We start from the raw sequence: 23339 nt of genomic DNA, 5'->3' as shown, positions 1-23339 counted from the left end.
AGTTACATTTAATTTTTAAAATAATAATTAATGAGCAATATAATAACATTGCTCATTGTTGTTATTATTATTTTAAACTATAAGAAAATAAACTATATAAAAATATTTATTTTTATATTTATATGATATAATCATATTGCTTTTTATTACTAATTATATATTTTAGAATTCATATAAATTCGTTAAATTAGTATAAATTTATATTTAGGTGTTATTTTTGCACTATTATTGTGTCATTGCATTTATAATTTCTTATCTTTTTAAAATAATAATACATATTAAAGTATTTCCATCTTCCTATCAAGCGGTTGTGATGACTGTAGAGTAAGAGTAATACGAGAGCAGCACTCATATCCCTGTCATTGCATTAAATAAAAAATAGTGGCATTTATTTGAAAGATGGAATAAAGACATTTTAAGCAAAACATTTGACAAAAAAAGGTTTGTTTTTGGTTTCAAATGATTAATCAATAGATATACTGTTCAGAATGAATAAAACATCTGAATGCTGATGATACTTGATTTGACTATTTATCTAATGCAAAGAAATGTCTGTGTCTGAATGCTCACAGCGTTTGGGATTGTTGAGAAAGGTGCTTCTGCACAGGTTTGTGCACTACATGCAAACACTTTCCACTTTTTCAGGAAAGCACAGTCAGTGCTAGTGACATGCAAATGGTTTTGGATATTGTCCACAGTATAGTATGCAGTACTTTTTAGTATGCAGCACAGAAAATCAGTTCCCTCATAATAACAGTGACACCTAGTGGCAGAATTTGTTGCAATCATCACCTACTGACACACTAGTAACACTGTAAAAGGAATAGCTCGCCCCTCATATGACTTCCTCAGTTTAACACAAACAGGAAATTTAGCATAAAGTACAAGCTTCTCTTGTCTATACAATCAAGTCATTTAGTGACAGTGACTGTCAAGATCCAAAAATGACAAAACAAATCATAAAAGCATTAATTGGTCCATATGCACTATATTTTAAAGGGCCTTTAAGTAAGAATTTTCATGCATTAGGCTAATTGCTTTTTGTATTGCCAATGTGTGAACAGCTTGTAACGAAACTTAAAAAACGAGACCTTCCTAGGCTGTCTATGAAAGTCTGTAGATTGATTTTTATGTTTAGGACTCGGGCCGGTTTCGCTGGGAAAATCAAAAGGATGTGACGTTTACCCGCGCTCCCGATAACCTCTCTTCCGTTCTATGCCACAGGAAATGAATACAATACAATAAAATACTAAATTAATAAAATACAATATTCTACAATATTCAGGATAATGCCGAAAGAGCTATTCTGTACTGCAATGTCAATGCCATGCAAAGAAAAGGGATTAATTAAAATTATAGTCTGACATAGCCAGATCTATATAGTGTCTAGTCTCAAATAGCCTACCTTATAACCAAAGTCTCATAACTGTGTAATTTTAATTACCTCATCATCTGTCGACATGATGCCGGTGAATTGCAGAGAATTGTTTTCACCGCTGTCATTTTTGTTGTGTGTTTATTTTGCTATTGAGAGGAAAGCGTGCAGCATATATTTATACATCTTCATCTAAACGTAAGCAAATATATTTCCAAAGTTTTACTTACGGCGAAGTTCTTTTTCGTTTTTCGCTTGGGAGTATATCAAGGCCTTGAATCACGTTTAGTCCCTTGTATGTTAAGGCCCTGTCCCAAATGGTACCCTAAACACTCACGGCCTTCCTACAAGTCCGCACTTTTGTGACGTAACGTCGCTTTGACTGTCGGGAAGAAGTCTGCTGCGGAGCTCGCACTTAAAATTTCAATTTCAATTCTGTACTTCAAAATTTTAATTCTGTCATTAAGTCCATTGTAAGTCCACAGGACCGAAAGTGCATAAAAGTGTGTACGAGTGCGAGTTGATGGCTGCAGTTCACTTAATAGCCACCGGTGTCGCTAATAACAAGGTTTTGTGAAATCTACATCAGTGGATCTCAACCTTTTTGACTTCAAAAGGTTGTCCACAACCATATTGCTATATGAGCATATTAGGACATTTCATATAGGAAACATATACGTCAAAATATGTACTATACATACATAAACACATATAATATATGGGGTAAATCTATATGTCAATGTATGCAATATAATGGAGTTCAATTTCTAATAGGTTTCATACGTTTTAACTTTATATGAGCATATATTGCATATATTGATATTTCATATATGCACATATATTATATTTCCATATGGGTGAAGCCCCAAAATAAAATATACCAAAATAAAGTTGTTGTTCACTGATGCACAAAAGAAAGTCATATGGGTTTGGAAACTAAATGAGGGTGAATAAATGATAATTAATCGTATTTATGGGTGGACTATGCCTTTTTACTCCTCAATCACACACACACTTCTGTTCCAAAAACAGCAGCACGTTTGTTCTGAGCCCTTTAAGTTGATGTTTATTGTGAATCACGCGTGTGCAGACACAGATGTTTTTCTCTTTCTCTGCATCCTGCTCAAAAACAGACATCATGGAGACAGCTAGACACTAAAGATCACAGTGTCAACTTTTACAAATTGAACATGATCAGCTCACACACACACAAACATACAGTCTCGTACTCACTCACTCACATACACACACACACACACACACACACACACACACACACACATGCTGTAGCATAATTTCAGCACATGCCGTCACATTCATCTGCCCGATGATCTGAAACCAACACTAGTAATAGTCTGAATCTACAGGAAGCTTTACAGTAAACTACAAGAAGGCAAACTGAATCATGTGACCCATGTAATAAAGTGACAATCTGCTTCATTTCAGGAGAAATGCATATCCATTATCTGATCTCATTTTGTCAGGGCAAATAACAATGCTATTCATTTTGCTGTGTAAAAATATTAGGAAGAGAGAGAGAAAAAAATTGTACACTAATAACTCTGCTAAATAATATACATAAATTAGATACAATAAGGAAGAATAATTTTACAGACTTTGTATAAATAAAAAAAATAATAATTCAAAGTTCAACTTCACTCACGTCACACCCTCAGAACATGCCAGAGTCGCTGTGAACGCATGCGTTTATCCCGTCTCACTCACTCATTCAAAGAAACAGGTCAGTGAAACCATATTTACAACAACAGATGAAACAAGTAGAAGAAAAGAACAGAGTTAAATGTTTCAATTATCAGAGCAGTTCATGAATGCTGAACTTAATAATGGACTTCACAAAACTTGTCAAGAACATGTCCACGTCACATTTAACCCTGAAATCCAAAGGGAAATAAATTATATTTAATTAAAAAAAATATATAATAAGTTATATTCTGCATAATAAAAATGCATATTTTATGTTTTATATAATTTTATCATTTATGTTAAGTACACTTTCCCCTAATTCACATTGCCATTAAGCAAAAATAAAATAAAAACACTAAATATCATTATTACTGGAATGTAAAAAAAACAAAAAAAAAAAAATATATATATATAGTAATGATAGTACACTACAGTTTAAAAGTTTGAGGTCAGTGAGATATTTTTTTAAAGAAATTAATACTTTTATTCAGCAAGGATGTTACAGTTTATAATGTTATAAAAGATTTTTTATTTCAAATAAATGCTGTTCTTTTCAACTTTCTATTTATCAAAGAATCCTGAAAAAAAGTTGTATCATGCTTCCCACATTTTTTTTTTTTTTTTTACTGTATTTTTGATCAAATAAGTGAGCGTTGACATGAGACGTCAAAGCGTCAAAAAATCTTACGGACCGCAAACTTTCCCATGGTAATGTATTTGTTAGAGTGCCTTTAAAAGGTTAGTTCACCCAAAAATGAAAATAATGTCATTTATTACTCGTTCCACAACCGTAAGACCTTCGTTCATCTTCGGAACACAAATTAAGATATTTTTGATAAAATCCAATGACTGAATACTTTTTGTGCGCCAAAAAACAAAAACAAAATAACGACTTTATTCAACAATATCTAGTGATGGGCGATTTCAAAACACTGCTTCATGAAGCTTCGAAGCTTTACGAATCTTTTGTCTCGAATCAGTGGTTTGGAGCGTGTATCAAACTGCCAAAGTCACGTGATTTCAGTAAACGAGGCTTCGTTACATCATAAGTACTTCAAAATTTCAATGGTTCACGTGACTTTGGCAGTTTAATATGCCCTCTGAACCACTGATTCGAAACAAAAGCTTCATAAAGCTTTGAAATCGTCCATCACTAGATATTGTTGAATAAAGTCATTTTTTGTTTTTTTTGGCGCACAGAAAATATTCTCGTCGCTTCATAACATTAAGGTTGAACCACTGTAGTCACATGAACTGTTTTAAATATGTCTTTAGTAGCTTTCTGGGCATCTGAAAGTGTTAATTATCTTGCTGTCAATGGAGGCCTCACTGAGCCATCGGATTTTATCAAAAATATCTTAATTTGTGTTCTGAAGATGAACAAAGGTCTTACAGGTGTGGAACAACATGAGGGTGAGTAATTAATGACAGAATTTTCATTTTTGGGTGAACTAACCCTTTAATTTATGCTGATTTATATAATGTAATTATTATATCTCAGTCACTGTTGACCATCTAATGAGGATCAGATCCACTAATCTTCCACAGAATCTAACTGGAATCACCTTTAAGACTAACATGAATTACAAAAACCCAAAAGTAAAATGTCTGGATACAATACAGAAAATGTGCTTATATTGCCATGAAAATAACATTGATGGTCCTAAAAATTGGGTTTGTTTTCGTCATGCAAAATGTAATTTCCTATTTGCTTTCCTTTGATTTTGGGGTGAAATGTGAAGGACATGTTCTCCACGGGTTTTATGAGATTACCTGCTCAAAGGACAGAGAAACGCTTGTCACAAAACCCCCTAGGACATCAGTAAAAATGACGTACGGCAAATATCTAGGTATTGCAGAGCGAGCACAGTGATATGGTTATGACTTACACACTACTACGTTCAGTTATAAGACTTACATCATCTATGGTGACTGCTAGTTTGTGCGTGAGCGTTTCCTGTAGAAGACGTTTCAGTTCGGTTCGCTTTCAGAAAGACTACATGAAGAAAGGCATCTGAAGGTAAGCGAGAGAGGGAAAAATCTTAGGTTGAATCAGGCGTTTTCTACTCCACAGCTGCACACAGACGTGCTCGAATAAGAAATACTGCCACTTCGTACGGCTTTTCTCAGTTATAAAAGCTCTGATCTAAATGCTGACAGTCATTTACAATAATAATACATATAGACATTCAAGGTTTCATATACGTGACCTCTATTAGCTGATGAGGCATTGCAAACAAATGCGAGTCGGAGGCAGACGTTGCATCAGAGCACGTTTGCTGAAATTAATCAGTCCATTTTGAGTAAAGCGTGTTTAAAATAACTGAACACAATGTCATTTTGCCGCAAAAGCAGATCTGGGTGAATATTGATCACGGGTGCAACTGCTAAGATTAGTTATTTACAGTTTAACGCAGACCGCATATTATATACTTAGATATAAATCACAGACACATGGCAAGTCATCCGACTGCAAGGCTGTTCAAATGCATAAAGACATAAAAAGCATTTGTGTGTGTAATTACAAATGAAGGAGGTTTTAATAAGAATTCTTATGTACTATAGTTTCAGCATGCTTTTCTTGGCAGGTGCACCCATTGCAATCTAAAGGTTTGGGAGGGAAATGAGATCTGCTGGACAAAAGCAGCTGTTGTCCCTCGTCCTTCATCATTCAGAGAGATCAGTCTTATGAAAGTCTGGAGATAATCACAGCAAAGGCTTTGGAGGGGATAGAGGCCACATAAAATGTGATGTAAGCATTAGCCGTGTCCTCTAGAGGGCGCCGTTGACCTTCAGAACTGATGGCAAGTTCACCGCTCTGTGTCTGACATTGGACCACAAGACGCCACTGGAAATCACTCTAGGCATTCGCAGTTTCTGTTCAAATCAGAGTGAGGAAATTGATATCAGAAAAGACAGCCTCAGAGAGAACAGAAAAAAGTCTTAGCCACAGTAGTATTTTCACCAAAGAAAAATGGATTTAATCCAGTTATTTATATCTTTTTGCTGTAATTTGTCAGTAGGAAATATCAGTTTACATTTCCACACATTCCTTTTGCCATTAAAGGGTTAGTTCACCCAAAAAATGAAAATCCGTAAGACCTTCGTTCATCTTCAGAACACAAATTGAGATATTTTTGATAAAATCTGATGGCTCAGTGAGGCCTCCATTGACAGCAAGATAATTAACACTTTCAGATGCCAAGAAAGCTACTAAAGGCATATTTAAAACAGTTCATGTGAGTACAGTGGTTCAACCTTAATGTTATGAAGCGACAAGAATACTTTTTGTGTGCCAAAAAAAACAAAATAACGACTTTATTCAACAATATCTAGCGATAGGCAATTTCAAAACACTGCTTCATGAAGCTTCAAAGCTTTACATATCTTTTGTTTCGAATTAGTGGTTCAGAGCGCGTATCAAACTGCCAAAGTCACGCTATTTCGGTAAACGAGGCTTCGTTATGTCATAAGTGTTTCGAAATTTCAATGGTTCACCACTGGGGGGCGTAACTTTGGCAGTTTGATGACCCAAAGTCAAACTCCTTGTACACACAAAAATCTCACTGGATTATTACAATTAATGGCAAAAGGAATGTGTGGAAATATAAACTGATATTTACTACTGACAAACTACAGCAAAAGATATGAGTAACTGGCTTAAAACTATTTTTCTTTGGTGAAAATACTAACGTGCCTAAGACTTTATTTTTCGATAGTCCACTTTTGACATTCTATTAACTATAAGTAACTTTGCATTTACATGTCAACAAACTCTCAAACTCTTTTGCCATCTTTCTTTTAAACAATGCCATTCAGCTTGATATTTTATTATATGATGCAATAACATTCAAACTTTAAAGCTGCAGTCCGTAAGTTTTGCCTCTTTGTCGCCATCTCTGTTTGAAACCTGCAATTGCAGTTATTTACGGAATTATCATCTTTATGTGGGTTTTGCATCGGCACAGCTCCTCAGCACGGATGAATCTAATGTTTGCTGTCAGTCACCACATCGGTGTGGATACTGTGCTTCGGAATCACAGATTCTACATCTTGGAAGTATGACCAAAACAAGGGAAAATGTCATCTGAACAAGTAAGTAACAAATCTGCCACTTTTGTTCTGACCAACTGAGAAAATAAGCATTACAATAAATTGCGCTGCCAATGGTGATTAAATCTAACAATTGCTTAGCTCGGATCACGTCAAACGGTGCAAATTATTATTATTGTTATACTTTGTTCTCAAATTTTTAATGTTAACAACATCAGCATTGCGTGACTGTGTATTTAGTGTGTATTAGCGTTATCTGTAGATTTCAATTTCTGTAGCCACTCTGCAGTCCGAAGTCTTTTGCTTTTGACTATGGGTGACTCTCCAGTTGTCACTGATGATTGTCATTTGGACCTTTCTGGATTACAATCCGTCATCAAGTTTAATTAATGCAGCTGCTTTGAGAAAAGGCTATAAATGATCCATCACCTGCAGCATCCTCACATGCGATATAGCCTACTAGCTGGGACTCCTTCTTCATGTAAACAGACGTGACGTAATGACGCATGCTTGAATTTCCCGCAGAAACCCACCAGTAGCACTCTTATTAGAAAACATTATTAAAAGCTTACCGTTGTGAATCGGGCTAAGGTAAGGAGATAGTTTTGAATGCTGGCTGGTTATGTACTTGCTTAGAAATTGATTTTGGAACATTTTTAAGCAAAAAGTGTTACGGACTGCAGCTTTAAGTGTACAAATACGTTTTTGGTGTTACTGTAGGTAGTTATATAATGTATTAAAGCAACACAAGTGTCTGTTACAGAATAAACATGCATGTTTACCACTGAGTGTTCTTGTATCTTCATCTGCTGGTGATTCTGCCTCTTCAGACACTTCTCCTGTTTACAGATGTCAGATGATCATAGATTCAGCAGAACAAACAAAGACAAAATTTCGGTCAGCAAAAGTAGATAGATTATGACTTATTACTTAGATTATAATTATAGACTATGGTTTTAAATAGCATGCTGTATCAAGTATATAATGCACAGTATGCAGTGAGAAGGTATTATTTCATTTCACAGTGTTAGTTACTCTTCTGATTATCCACCAGAGGGCAGTCATTGATAAATCTTGAAATTGAGCAACATCAAACAGAGCTGACAGTAACAGTCATATCATTTATATGACAATACCATTCTGTAATTTCCGATGTTCCCCTTCTTTTTTTGATCTGTCATGGGGACTTTCTTCTGGGGGTCCGTTTACCCCCCCTGGCTCCGGGTTGTCTTCTCCCACCCTGTCTTTCTTTGGTCCTGACAGCTCTGGGTCTTTTTTTTGCTCCTGATTTTCTGCTGTTGCCTCCTGCTGTTCCTCCAGCTCTCGTTTGGCCTTCTCCTCCGTCTCTGGTATGAGACACAGCGGGAGTTGCATTATTTACTATTCTCTTACTCAGAATGCATCAAATGTGAAGAATGCTATAAAAATTTGGATGTACCAATTCAGTACTAATTTTCCCATTTTTAAAGGGATAGTTGACCCAAAAATGAATATTCTGTCATCATTTACTCACCCTTATGTTGTTCCAAACCTGTATGAGTTTCTTTCTTCTGCTAAACACAAAAGAGGATATTTTGAAGACTACCGTCAACTGTCTGGTTATGAACATTCTTCAAAATATCTTCTTTTGTGTTCAACAGAAGAAAGAAACTCATACATGATAGGAACAACAAAAGGGTGAGTAAATGATGACAGAATTTTCATTTTTAGGTGAACTATCCCTATAAGTCATCAAACTTGGATGGTAAGATATTTTAATTTTTTTGAAAGGAGTCACTTCTGCTCACCAAGCCTGCATTTATTTTATCGATAAAAAAAAAATTTGCATGACGTGTTCTTAAACATCAATCTGCTCGCACCTTTATCTGCCTGCGTCTTCCACCGCTCTCTGTTCAGAGAAACCTCCTCGTTCCAGATGGTCTTGAAGTTGTTCAGGTCCACAGTGAGCAGCGAGCAGTTATGGGATGCGCTGCCATCAGAACCAGAGCTGTTCACGCTGCCCCTCTTCACATCTCCGGCAGTAATACTGCTTGAGATGATAAGGATAGGACTCATCATAAATCACACTATTGCAGATACATCGGCAGCAATCACGTCCACTAAGCTTCTGTAACATCTCCACATCTACCTAAATTTCCTGCTCTGTTGATCATTAATATGCTGCTACTGCTTTATGTCCTTTCTGTGAACCTTCGGGCTGTTTTAGTTTACCATTTATTCTAGGAGAAGGGATATAATTCAGTCCTTTATATGCAGAAGATGTAATTTGTTACAAAAAAGAATGTGCTCTTAAGCTTAGTCAGCAGTGGCAATTCAACTCCTACTTAGAAAATCCTATGAAACTTTCAAACTAAAGTAGAGTGACTGCTGATGGATCACTTTAAACTGAATTACAATCGCAGAAGCTTCAGTGGATTTATTCACATTTGCTCTTTTTCTAAATGATCCAACTGAGGTATCTGACCAGGACTGAATTGGATTTGCAGTAATGACCGCAATAGAACCAGTGAATTGGGGTTTCATACTAAGGAAAGCTATGCAACGAGGCACTATTATTGCAGCCTCAGCACTAATTTGTCTCTTTGTCTTAGTGACCATTCGTTATCTCTATTCCTATACTGCAGAAGCAAAAGACGGAAGTCAGACTTCCAGACTCTGACCTGCGAAATCCAGCCAGGCCTGAACTTGTAGCCTCTTCAATGAGTGGCGTGACAATCTTTTCGGTCATGTCCGTCAGAACCGTAAACGTGGGAACAACGATAAAGTCAATGAAACCTACAGGAAATGACAAAGAAATGGTTTATTTTTGTTTTATTTAAAGAAAATATTTGAATAAATTATCCTCATATGCATGTTCTTCAAAATTGGACACGTGTTTCCGCTAGTTCAGAGTTTCAATGAAAATGATCTCAGTTTTGTCCATGTTTAGTTTCGGGAAATTTGTATTGAGCCAATCTTTTATTTCATGCATGCAAGCAGAGATTTTATCAGTTTGAGTAGACAGAGCAGGTGTACAGATAGTGTATATTTGGATGTCATAAGTGTAGAAGTGATAATTAAAACCATGACGATGTAAGATTTGACCCAGAGGTGGTATGTAAATTATTATGAATAATAATGGCCCGAGAACGGATCCCTGGGGGACACCTTGCTTCAGGGGGACAGTAGATGCTCAAAAATCCTGTACTGATTTGTAGAATTGTCTGTCAAAGAAAACCAAGAAAGAGCAGCACCAGAAATACCCACATCCGAGAGGCGAGAAACAAGTAAATCATTGGAGACGGTATCGAAGGCAGAGCTGAGGTCAAGTAGCAGAAGCATAGACAGAGAACCAGAGTCACCAGAAAGTAGTAGATCATTCACTACCCTTACAAGTGCAGTTTCAGTACTATGAAATGGGTGAAAACTAGATTGAAATGGATCAAAGAGATTATCAACTAGAAAAGACTGAAGCTGGGAGGCAACAGTACAGTACTTTCCAGTAATTTGGCAATGAAGGGTAAATTTGAGATAGGATGATAATGAGATAGATCTGAGGGATCAAGTTTGGGTTTCTTCAGATTTTGCAATTGCACTATTGACATTTAATCACAAGCATTTGTGCCAATGTACAATAAAGTCAATGAAAAATAAATGGTCTGTGCAATTTCAATTTCAAAGTCTGCAGTTCAATTTTTTTTTTTGATCTTCAAAAGTAGCTATGTGTTTCAGATATGGTAAGTTTAAAGCTGAAATGTGTAATTTTTTCCCCTTTTCTAACTTAATATGAGTATTGCAATTTAGTGTAATTCATAAATTTGTATTGAAATTTAATTGCAAGCATTTGTGTCTGCGTACTTAGTGTGTGTTTGTGTCACTCACCGATCTGGGATTGGGCCACCATAGTGGACTTACGGTCACACAGAGGTGAGAAAGGTAGACCAAGCTCTGCCTCCTTATCACCCTGCCAACACAAACACTTCATTCAACTGCATTGTTATAATAATACATTACATAGTATTGTATCAGGGGAAAATTTTCAAATATAAAGCACAATTATTAACCACCACAGGTACGAAATATGTGGCCCTTTCCACAAACAGTGTACAAAATAGGGCCTCAAACTGACATAGGGTGAAATAAAGGTGCTTTTTGACTATACTAAAGCATAAAAATACCATGTTTCATATATTTAGGAAACATGCTAAGTTCACATACAACGCTACAGCCAGTTATTCTACTTTGAAATGTGTGTTCTGTGTCGTATTGTCTGTTTTTGTTTTTACCCAATAGTTTACCCAATAGTACTTCGACATCCTGAGTTGCCAGTTGGCACAGATTCTTCCTGACCTAAAAAGCCACAGCATCCATCTAAAAAGCTCCATATTAGAATATGGATAAATCAACTCATCAACTTAGAGTGCAAGGCTCGTCGCCTTCCATTGTTAATTGCGCATGTCCTCAATCTGGCAACCCGCGTAGTCATTGAGTCTGAGAAGGAGGGGGCGGAGGAAACAACCCTCTCCAATATTTTGAATTTGGACTGAAGTACCCATTTTAACCACTAGCTGTCAATATTACATACTGCACCTTTAAAGGAAGTGTTTAACTTTCAGAAAATGATGATTAAAAAGCACAGAAGGTAAAACTAAGTATTTTATGAGCGGTTTTATTGTCTATTGAGTATTGCAGGGTTTGTTCCTAAAATTTAAGACATAAATACAGTTCAAAACCCTGATTTATTTGCAAAATTTATTTTGTTAACAAGTAATTTATTAACATCAATCGTTCTTCCAATAAAGATCCTGTTATTTGAGCCTCTGATGCTTATAAAGTAGTGCCAAAGCGTAGAATATTTGTGGAAAGTGCCACGTAAAGAACTACAGCCTCATACATCTTGAAACCGGAGCTAAATTAAATGTTGCTGCACTGCTATACCAAAAGTCTGAGCCAATATAAGCAATGTCAGCAGTCTGTGGCCTGATACTAGCCTGTCTGAATCAAGTTAAATGCTTATGAAATGACACTATAGACAGTTGCAGCACTGGGAAGAATTTCATACACAAAATTTTCGTAAACATTTCTTTAAGGCAGACTAAAATAAACTGTCAAGCTTTTATGTTTAGCCTGTGATGATTGATCTGCCTCCTGGTGTGTACAGCTGCTGGAACAATACTAAACAAACACACACACACACACACACACACACACACACACACACACACACACACACACACACAGGAATAGCTCCAATCCACCGATCTGTCAATCAATCAAAGCATATTTATGAAGCCCACTCTATGGAGAATAGAGCTGTGAATGTGCTTTATAACAGTCCCTTTAGTAGCAGATAAACAGACACATGACGGGTAAGATCAGGAGGTAATACAGAGAAAGCAATTCCCTTCCATTGTTCACTTTACAAAGCAACAGAGACAGACAGAGTGCATTCGTGCATAGGGTCTATTTCGGCAGTCAATAATATATAATTATATAAAATAATAAATATATATATGACCCTGGACCACAAAACCATAGTCATAAGGGTACATTTTTTTTAAACTGAGATTTAGACATCATCTGAAAGCTGAATAAATAAGCTTTCCATTGATGTTGTTAGGACAGGACAATATTAGGCAGAGATACAAAAAAAAAAAAAAATATTTGAAAATCTGGAATCTGAGGGTGCAAAAGAATCAAAATATTGAGAAAATCGCCTTTAAACTTGTCCAAATGAAGTCCTTAGCAATGCATATCCACTCACAAAAATACATTTTTGATATATTTACAGTAGGGAATTGACAAAATACCTTCATGGAACATAATCTTTACTTAATATCCTAGTGATTTTTGGCATAAAAGAAAAATCGATAATTTTGACCCATACAATGTATTGTTGGCTATTGCTACAAACATACCCGTGTGACTTATGACTGGTTTTGTGGTCCAGGGTCACATATAATGGATAAAATATATATACTTTTTTGTAATCAGTTTAATTTATTATTATTACTATATATATATACAGGTGCTGGTCATATAATTAGAATATCGTGAAAAAGTTCATTTTTTTATTGTAAATTATTTTAAAAAATGAAACTTTCATATATTCTAGATTCCCTACATGTAAAGTAAAACATTTCAAAAGTTTTTTTTTGTAAATTTGTTGATTAGAGCGTACAGCTAATGAAAGTCCAAAATCCAGTATCTCAAAATATTAGAATATTTACATTTGAGTTTCATTAAATGACCATCCCTACAGTATAAAATCCGGGTATCTTTTGTTTTTTGAAACCACACTAATGGGGAAGACTGCTGAATTGGCAATGGTCCAGGAGACAATCATTGACACCCTCCACAAAGAGAGTAAGTCACAGAAGGTCATTACTGAATGGGGTGGCTGTTTACAGAGTGAAATATCAAAGCATATTAAATGCAAAGTTGACTGGAAGGAAGAAATTGGGTAGGCAAAGGTGCACAAGCAACAGGGATGACCGCAAGCTTGACAATACTGTCAAGTAAAGCCGATTCAAACACTTGGGAGAGCTTCACAATGAGTAGAATGAAGCCGGAGTCAGCACATCAAGAGTCACCACACTCAGACATCTTCAGGAAAAGGACTACCAAGCCACTTCTGAACCAGAGACAATGTCAGAAGCATCTTACCTGGGCTAAGGAGAAAAAGAACTGGACAGTGAACAGTGGTCGAAAGTCCTCTTTTCAGATAAAAGTAAATTTTGCATTTCATGTTGAAATCATGGTCCCAGAGTCTGAAGGAAGACTGGAGAGGCACAGAATCCAAGCTGCTTGAAGTCTAGTGTGAAGTTTCTGAAGTCAATAATGATTTGGGGGGGGCGTGACGTCTGCTGGTGTTGGTCCATTGTGTTTTATCAAGTGCAAAGTCAATGCAGCCATCTTCCAGGAGATTTTGAAGCACTTTATGCTTCCATCTGCTGACAAGCTTTATGGAGATGCTGATTTCCTTTTCCAGCAGGACTTTAGCACCTGCCCACAGTGCAAAAACCACTTCCAAGTGGTTTGCTGACCATGATATTACTGTGCTTTATTGGCCAGCCAATATGCCTGACCTGAATCTATGGGATATTTTCAAGAGAAAGATGAGAAACAGTCGATCCAACAATATACAGATGATCTGAAGGCTCAATAGTGCCTCAGCAGTGCCACAGGCTGATCACTTCCATGCCACACTTCACTGATGCAGTAATTTGTGCTAGGAGCAAGTCATTTGCTGTAATATGTCCTGCCGATCAAGTATTGAGTGCACAAAAGAACATACTTTAAAGAACTTTAACTTTTCTGTTTTGCAAATCCATTTTTTGATTGATTTTAGGAAATATTCTAATATTTTGAAATACTGGATTTTGGACTTTCATAAGCTGTACGCTCTAATCATCAAAATTTAAAAAAAAAAACTTTTGAAATTTTTTACTTTACATGTAGGGAATCTAGAATATATGAAAGTTTCATTTTTAAAAATACTTTATAATAAAAAAATGAACTTTTTGATGATATTCTAATTATATGACCAGCACCTGTATATATATATATATATATATATATATATATATATATATATATATATATTAAATGTATTTGTAATTTGTTTAAGAAATATCTAAAAATCAAAATTAAATAAGAATTTCTACATGTTTGATAAAATGCAATTTAAGACATGAAGACATTTTTAATGCTATATATAAAAAAAGACTTTATGTCCAATTTTGTACCAAAACATATTTAGTGATCAAATAGTATGGTAACATCAATAATTAGTTTCTTAAGAATTGTGACTGGGGCTGAGAAATAAAAATAAATCCTGATATTTTTTAACTTTTGAATATTCTAAGATGGTTTAAAAGCTGATTTTTTTCTCAACAGCTGCTAGCATATAAATTACACAAGACATTTCTGTTCTACCAAATATACATAAAGACTTTTTATGGCCTTACATTTTAAAAAGTGTATTTAAATGAATTTTCAGTGCTCCTTTAGGACATTATTTCTTTTCTAAGAATATATTTTGAAGTTTATTTTTCTTACTCCATTGTTTTAAAGTGCCCCTATTATGCTATTTTAAAGGTTCCTAATTTTGTTTTGGAAGTCTACTACAATATGTTTACATGCGTCCAAGGTAAAAAAAAAAAAAATAATAATAATTTTTTCATAATAAACATTGCAACATCACCTTATTTCTCTCGAAGAGTCAGTCTCTCTAAACCCCTCCTTTCCTCGAACCTGCTCTGCTCTGATTGGTCAGAGAAAGCTCAGTCTGTTGTGATTGGTCTACCCCTTACAGCACGTGTCGGAAACAAAATGCCTATTATATTATCCGAATTTCAGCTCCGGATCTTCCTCAGCACTTGTATAACCCAGTGATACGAACAGTAACGATGGCGTCAGTTTTACCGTATCAATTCCAGCATGAGTCCTCCTCATCCACTTGAAGTGCAGCAAAGTGGATTCACAGCGCTGAAAAAAGCGTCTTCTCGACATGTCAACAACACGAACCAAACTCTTCCAGTCTCCACTACAACTACAGTGTTTGACGGAGGGACAAAGCCAATGAAGACCATAGGCTGGCATTATGCAAATTTATTACATTGTTACGTATGTATGTAACAGGAAGTGAGACTGGAATTGCTGACGACTCATTTTGGCAGTTCAGAACCGATTCTTTCTTTTAGGAGACAATAACTTTATCTTTGATCTTTCAAACTTTGCAGACCTTTTACATTCACAAACAGCAATATTACACATTGCATGAAAGGTAATATTCAAAAAAGCATAATAGGTGCACTTTAAGCATATATCAGACAAAATTTGAGTATTATTATATGTATATGACATTGCTGTGATGTTTAAAAGATGAGCCAAGCGCTGTTCGCATGATCGTGCCAAAGTCTAATTTGGGGACCTGAATTCGATATGGCCATGAAAGCCAGTTATTTTCAGAGGTTTATGTTCAGGTGTAAACAATCTCAAATGACACACTTCTCCAAATGCTCTCGTTTCTGCAGCCTATGATAATCCTCGCGCAGGCTTATGTGTGATTGGATGAAAGGGCAATCAGAAGAGAACAGGAAGCGAACCGAGAGAGGATTAAAATACATAGTACAAGATGAGATTTTTCTTGCTGTGGTTTGCTCTTCTCACACATACGTACAACCGCGAACAACCATCAAACGGATCTTAAGAACAAACATAAGTCAAACCTGTCTGAAAAACTCCTCCAGCAGTGACGTAGTCCAGCGATGGTGTAGATCCCAGTTCTTGGCTGGATGACTGATGTCAGCCGTGTGCAACAGCAGAGACAGAGCCTTGGGTTTGTCAATTCTGGGTGAAGAAAATGATCCAAGTGGTAAATAGGTGTTTGTTCTGAGTCTGACACATGACAGTGAGATTAAATGGAGAGCAAATTTAGCTCTCCAGGTGTTTCTTCTAAGAAAAAGTCCCCAGTAATCTATCTAAATTCAGAAGATACCTCAAAAACACAGCTAACTGCTCAGATTTGCCAAAATAAGAAAGTCTTTAATCAAAAGATCTCAATAAGAACGCAAACATTTCACATAAAATTCTCCAAAACCAAATGATCTGATCTGAGTCGCATTCATTTTATAGCTCTATATTTTACTCTATCATTTGTCTATTTTTATTTCTCCTAAGGAATAGTAGGAGGAACATCTCGAGAAACATCAATCTTAATTGTCTCTTCTGCTATGAAAGAGCAAACTCTAACCAGTAACATCTTGCTCTGGGAAGACACAGACAAAGCAAAAGGTGACAGACAACAGTGAAGCATGTCGGATGTTTGATTGGAAAGGTTCCTCACCCCTCGGGCTGCTGGAGGAAATTCTTCATGGCTTTGACCTGCTGGAAGTGGCAGGACATGTCAGTGGCCAGAACCATCTCGACCACGAGCGCCCTGAGCTCTCTAAAAACACAAGCACACAAAACAACTGCACTGAATCTCCTCACCGAAGAAAGTAATTGAGTTCTGCTTCAAAGTGTGAGGATAACTGTTTTCTTTCTGAATGAGAAATAAATCATTTCCATATCAGTCTTGCAGTAAAACTTTACAGAACTTCATCAGACTTTCTTTCTCTGTTGTGTTTAGTTTAAAATTGTGACAGTGAGAATGTAAAAAAAAAAAAAAAAAAACACTTTTTTTTTTTTCATCATTTTCTTGTTGGGTGTTTGTCACTTTGTCTCTTAAAAATATAACATGTTTAAAGCCTGTTCACTTTTATTGTTGTCATTTTTCTAAACCAACTTCTGTCTTGCTAAGGCTATTTTGACAGATAGCATTAAATATTAAACACCCAATTAAATATTTTCACATTAAATTTCACAATAAAATTTTGCATAATTTGACAAAAGTAAGGATTGATTGGAAATGCATAATAAAAAATAATAATAATAATAAAAAAAAAAATATATATATATAAATATATATACATATATATACATATATATACATATATATATATATATATATATATATATATATATATATATATATATATATATATATATATATTTTAAAGTCTGTATTTAACAAAAAGACAAAAAGCTGAAAAATGTTAGTTTTAATAAAAATCAACCCCATGTACATAAATGTTATAGTTGAAGAAACACCCAAGACATATCATGATATTGCAGTTACAGAGAAGTTGATTCTGTCAGTTTGTCTGTTCTCTGGAGACAAAAGAAGTGATGAAAATGAATAGAATGATGGATGTGAAATCCTGCTGTACCTCCAGTCATCTTTGGAAAGGTTGTAGAGGATGTTCATCTCGTCGTCGTCCTGAAGCAGTCGATACGCCGCGCTGACGTGATGACTCTCCAGCACAGAGCGGTCGTTGTACAGGATGGCTGTGTCTGACCTGTAGGAAAAAAGTGTAAACTCCATACACACAGTTTTTCTGTTCAACAAAAAAACCCTGAAAAAAATGTATTATGGTTTCCACAAAAATATGAAGCAGCACAACTTTTATCAACATTGATAATAATAAGAAATATTTCTTGAGCAGCAAATCAGCATATTAGAAGGATCATGCGACACTGAAGACTGGAGTAAAGATGCTGAAATATCAAAATATATTCACATAGAAAGCAGTTATTTTAAATATGAATAATATTTCACAATATTACTGTTTTACTGTATTTTTGGTCAAATAAATGCCGCCTTGGTGAGCACAAGAGACTTTCAAAAACATTTATACAGTCTTACCAACCCCAAACTTTTTACAACAGTAGTGCATACAAATAGATCCATATTTATATGTAATTACGTACGTATATATATATATATATATATATATATATATAAGAAAAAAACGGAAAAAAACGCTCCTTATCAAAACTGTGTTTTTGTTTTATTCCTATTTCCTTCTTTTCTTCTAATTTGTCCCAGGTCAGGTTTTGGTCAGAAATGCCATCTTTCTCCATATTTTATGCTAGTTTCATTTAGCCAGCTCATGCTGAGGTATTGTGACTGCAGGCTGTGTGTTTGTCAGCGTAGGAGTCTGATGGATGACTCACCAGCGGCCCTGAGCGCTCTCATGCGTTACCTGGTCTGGATGTGGAAGTTGTTTGTGGTCCCGGTGTGCTCGTAGTCATGGACAGCAGCAGCGAAAAGCATCGCAAAAATCTCTAACTCTGTCAGCCAGTGCTGGAGAGGAAAGAAACATCATGCATGAGAACTCTTCAACATCTCATTTATTTATGGCGATGAGGTTAAATAAAGAGCAAATTAAAACCTCTGCTGAAATCACCACCTTCGAAGATGTTTTTCCTGACAAAAATGCCTAGTAATCACAGAAAAGATCTCAAAAATGTCTCAAACTGTGCTTAGATTTGAAAGGACTATTCCTTTAAGAGTAAAGAATATCTTGGGCATTTTTATGTCCCTACATACATATATTTTAACTTCATTTATATTTGCTACTTCAGGTGCCTTTTTATGCCTTTGAACTTTAGAAGAAACATTTGAGACAAAGTTGTCACCGTTTACTGGCGCGATGGCGAGACAACCTGTCACTCACTCACATGATATCCACCAATAGCAAACCAAAACCATCCAACCATCCAATCAATTCCCGATGGACAAAATCAAGTCCCGCCCTACATTTTTTCTTGTTTGAGAAGCCGTTTCACTTGGATATAGATCACAATAGGGAAGGCTATCACAACATCTGTTTCATGCCAAATTTAAATAATCCACAACTGAGAACTCCATTGGTTGACCAATCACAATAGACTGGCCAGCTGACCAATCAGAGCAGTAGACTGGGCTTTTCGGAAAGGCAGGTTTTAAAAAGACAGGAACTAAAACAGTGTGATTCAGACAGAGGGTGAAAAGAGGTGCTGCAGCAATGTACTGTATGAGAAAAAAAAAAATTTTAATCATGTAAATGTATTCTAGCAGACCCCCAAAATAAATGACTATAATATGGACACATTAAAATAACCAAAAGCAGAGTCAATAGCTGTAAAATAATGGCCATGTGGTGTTGAAACACAGATCAATCTTGAATCTAAAGCTCTGAAGGACCTTGAGCTCTCAACTGCATGCTGCTTCCCACAGGACTTCATCTTAATATTTAATCATTTAATAGAGAGACTCAAGTTCAGAGTGCAAAATGAAACCATCACACCGCATTCGTCTTGCAGAAGTTCATTCTGATGAGAGATGGGCCTCTTTGTGAGCAAGCAATTTGTGTTAATGACATGTTAAGACCCTCAAATGAGTAAACAGCATGAGGATTTGTTTCTCTTCAGGAACTGCTGCTTTATGACTGGCCTGATGATTGTTCATTAAAAAGCTTAAGGTGTGTGTATGTGTGTTTGCCAGCACAAACGTGTCAGCAGAATTAATGATTACGCCGCTGGGTTTCTGCGCAGTTACTCTTGAGTTCGTGCCCACAGACTTTAACATGTTGTCACGGTAACATTATCAAGATGATTAACGCCGTATCTGAATTGAGAGCGAGTGGAACAACGCAACATTAGATCATTATAATCAACAAACCAGTCTATGACTGAAGGGTATAAGGATGTCATTGCATCGCAGCTGTAAACACGAGGTGAGAGATTCCATAAGCCTGAAGCAGTTTTTGTTATTGTTAATGAAAACTACAACTATTGAAAATAGTTTTTGGTCATTTAAAGTGTAACTTCACTAATTTTCAACCCGCTTTGTATTGTTACAATACTGAGAAATGTGTTTATTTGTCAGCAAAAGTTTGCTGGTGGACACAAAACGTGTGAGACTAGGCTTTTCAAACCTGCAATAAAACTCATTCAAATCGTCGGCTTAATGTTGATTCTCCACAGTGCTGGGGGATGGTGTCTTGTAGCTGGTGATGGCTTTCAGGACCTTTGACTGATGCAGGGTCATTGATCGAAAACCGTTTTTTCAGCTTCTTAGAGTAGCTTCTCTTAGCTACTCTTATCTCCCAATTCAGTGTGTTTTTGGCTTGTTTGTACAAGGCTTTGTCCCCACTCATGTAGGCATCCTCTTTGGTCTGGTGAAGCTGTTTTGACTTTTAGAGTGAACCAAGGTTTGTCGTTGTTACAGTATATGTTAAATAAGTCCTGGTGGGAACACACGTCCTCACAGAAATTGATGTAGGATGTCACAGTGTCAGTGAGCTCATCCAGATCAGTGGCTGCGGCCTGAAAAACACTCCAATCAGTGCGGTCCGGATATATATATATATATATATATATATATATATATATGTATATATATATATATATATATATATATATATTAGGGCTGTCGATTTAGCGCGTTAATTAGATTAATTAGTTATGGTAAAAAATAACGCGTTAAAATTTTTAACGCACTTGCCCCGCCCAAGACCTAGCTCATATGACATTACATACTGTTGACTGATGACGAATATGATGCAGGGCAAAAAATCACTGCGTGATGAAGCCTATAGAATGCAGTCAGAAAGTCACTAAAATGAGTTGAGTTTTTGTCTCAAATTTAGATCATATGAGTTAAGCAATATCACACGAGTAACGAGTGCAATATTACACAAGTGCTGTTTATGTCCCATAACGAGTGCAAATGCAATACTGATTTTATACAACAGTTCAGTAAATAAGAAGTTAATATTGTTATTTTAGACACAATATTGTCTATTTAGTTATATATACAATAAATATTATATTAAAATAACATTTCTCTAATTTCATCTGCCATCTTGATGGATTATTTCAATGATCCTGAGTCTTTTCCATCAAAGGAGTACAATCATTATTGTAATAGATCTGTCCTGACCTCTTGACCTAATGACCTAATTCATTACAGTCATAGACCTCTGATGTGATCTTTCTGTGTGTGTATTTCAGCTTACCACCATCCCCGTTTTCAGAAGCAGGTAGTGTACCGTCTGTGTGACGTCGGCTGCGTGTATCAGGTTATGGTAGGGGTTTTTATGTTTGCTGTAACCCACTTCCAGAGCCTCCACAAATGAGACCAGTGCTGAGACAGGGATCTGTCAGAGATATGGTGTTAATAACTCTAAAAAAAGACCATCACAGCCCTCTACTCTCACTTCTTAAAGAACTGTTTTCACCTTGAAGCGGCTGATGAGGTCATATCGGGTGAGGAGCTCATAGAAGATGAATTTGAGTGCGTGGTCACCGCTCGACTCGTTCAGAGCAAATACATCAAAAGACCACTTGTCCACATTCTGAGAAGAAAAAAAACAGAGAAACAAACTCAGCACACCGTTTGTTAAACTTAGCACCTTCCGTCATGCCAGGTTTGATGCTAAACACTATTGGTTCTCATGTGTCTTCTAAGTAAAGAAATGCAATGTGTCGACGCCGATAGCCTAGTGGTTAGTGCGCTGACATATGGCGCAAATGCATTCACGGCTACCCAAGTTCGATTCATGTCTCAAGGTCCTTTGCCGATCCTGCTCCCCTCTCTCTGCCCAATGCTTTCCTGTTTGCTCTCTACGGTCCTCTCCAAATAAAGGCACAAAAAGCCCATAAATATAACTTTTAAAAAAAAAGAAAAAAAAGAAATGCAATGCACCAAGTTTGAGTACATGGGCATGCAAACAAGATTTGAGTGAAATATTCCTTTAAGAGAAAATAATATTTTGTGCATTTTTATGTCCCTACATTTCAACCTTTTTTTTTTTATTACATTAAAACTGCCTTGGAAATACTTGCTATTAATATATTTCTTATTGTTTTCCCGTTGTCTCAGACCCTGACTTCTCCATCAGATCCATCATAAAACAAGCTGTCTTTGTATTGACATTGATGTTTTATATGTATTTTCCCTCTGAAATGGGGTGAAAAAAAAAGAGAAAAGAAAAAAGAAAATCCATCATAAAACATTTATTGTGTGAAAATGATTATCAATTTCACACAAATTATGACTGTCTCTCAGAGCTGGTGTCAATTCTATGATGAAAGCATAATTTTGCTACTAATAAGGTTTTATAAAAGTGTAGTGTGCTTGTTCATCTAGAAGGCAATTGTGTCAATGAAGAGTGTGAAATGAAATGAGACGTGAGGTGTGTATTAAAAATGGTATAATAAATAAATAAAAATTAATATATTAATATGATTAAAATTATATAAAATTATTAAAATACAAAATGAAATCAGATTAAGTACATATTAAAGAAAAAAATACATATTATTGAAAAATTGCACATAAATTATACATACAGTAGTGGCCAAAAGTGATGTCAGGCCTAAGAAAATTGACATCTTCACCCTTTATTTAATATTATTAAAAAATTGTTAAAGATTTTGTAATAATATTGCATAGTTGTGCTTGGAGTAAATTGTTTTAGTTGTGATAATGCAATGAAACATGCCAAACAAAATATTAAAAACTGATTATGTTGTAGTCAATATATACTTTTTCCTGTGAGCTTTTTTATGCATTTTTTTGTGCATAGTAAAATAAAACCTGTAGCTGTAGTTTGCCTTTTTTTGCCAAAAAAAAAAAAAAAAAAAGTGTCAGATAAATACCTTAACCAAGTTTAGTGTTTTGTTTTTTCTTCATATTTATATATTTTAAAAATATAAAACATTTTCCTCATATTTATTGGGGGTCATAGTTGTAGGGTCATAAAAAGTTGTAGGGTCATGCCCTCCGGACACTGAATGAATGACCGAATTCTTCTGTGATGCATGTATATCTCCTGTTCGGAATTGTTAGTGA

The 23339-nt window shown here is 35.7% G+C and overlaps 2 protein-coding genes across 19 annotated transcripts in view; both read right to left on the bottom strand.

Moving 5' to 3' along the window:
* Positions 1-23339, bottom strand: part of LOC127497596 (neurogenic differentiation factor 6-B) — a 113139-nt gene that overhangs the window by 22363 nt on the left and 67437 nt on the right. The window lies entirely within an intron of this gene.
* pde1cb (phosphodiesterase 1C, calmodulin-dependent b) overlaps positions 2415-23339 on the bottom strand; it is a 211398-nt gene continuing 190473 nt past the window's right edge. For 14 of the 18 annotated variants that reach the window (XM_051866002.1, XM_051865956.1, XM_051865962.1 and 11 more), the window contains 12 exons: positions 21724-21840; positions 21502-21642; positions 18703-18803; positions 17887-18015; positions 16962-17063; positions 16345-16465; positions 10994-11075; positions 9793-9907; positions 8992-9158; positions 8269-8478; positions 7915-7971; positions 2415-5956 (listed from right to left, as the gene is read on the bottom strand). In XM_051866002.1, the coding sequence (XP_051721962.1) occupies positions 5940-5956; positions 7915-7971; positions 8269-8478; positions 8992-9158; positions 9793-9907; positions 10994-11075; positions 16345-16465; positions 16962-17063; positions 17887-18015; positions 18703-18803; positions 21502-21642; positions 21724-21840 (1359 nt within the window). In that variant the 3' untranslated portion in view covers positions 2415-5939. The remainder of the gene's footprint in view (positions 5957-7914; positions 7972-8268; positions 8479-8991; positions 9159-9792; positions 9908-10993; positions 11076-16344; positions 16466-16961; positions 17064-17886; positions 18016-18702; positions 18804-21501; positions 21643-21723; positions 21841-23339) is intronic. The other 4 variants (XM_051865985.1, XM_051865993.1, XM_051865978.1 and 1 more) reach the window with 4 other exon arrangements.

Source organism: Ctenopharyngodon idella, chromosome 2 (genome assembly GCF_019924925.1).
Source record: "Ctenopharyngodon idella isolate HZGC_01 chromosome 2, HZGC01, whole genome shotgun sequence".
NCBI lineage: Eukaryota > Metazoa > Chordata > Actinopteri > Cypriniformes > Xenocyprididae > Ctenopharyngodon > Ctenopharyngodon idella.
The sequence above is the reverse complement of the archived record's forward strand: the minus strand, read 5'-3'. Positions and strand labels throughout refer to the sequence as shown.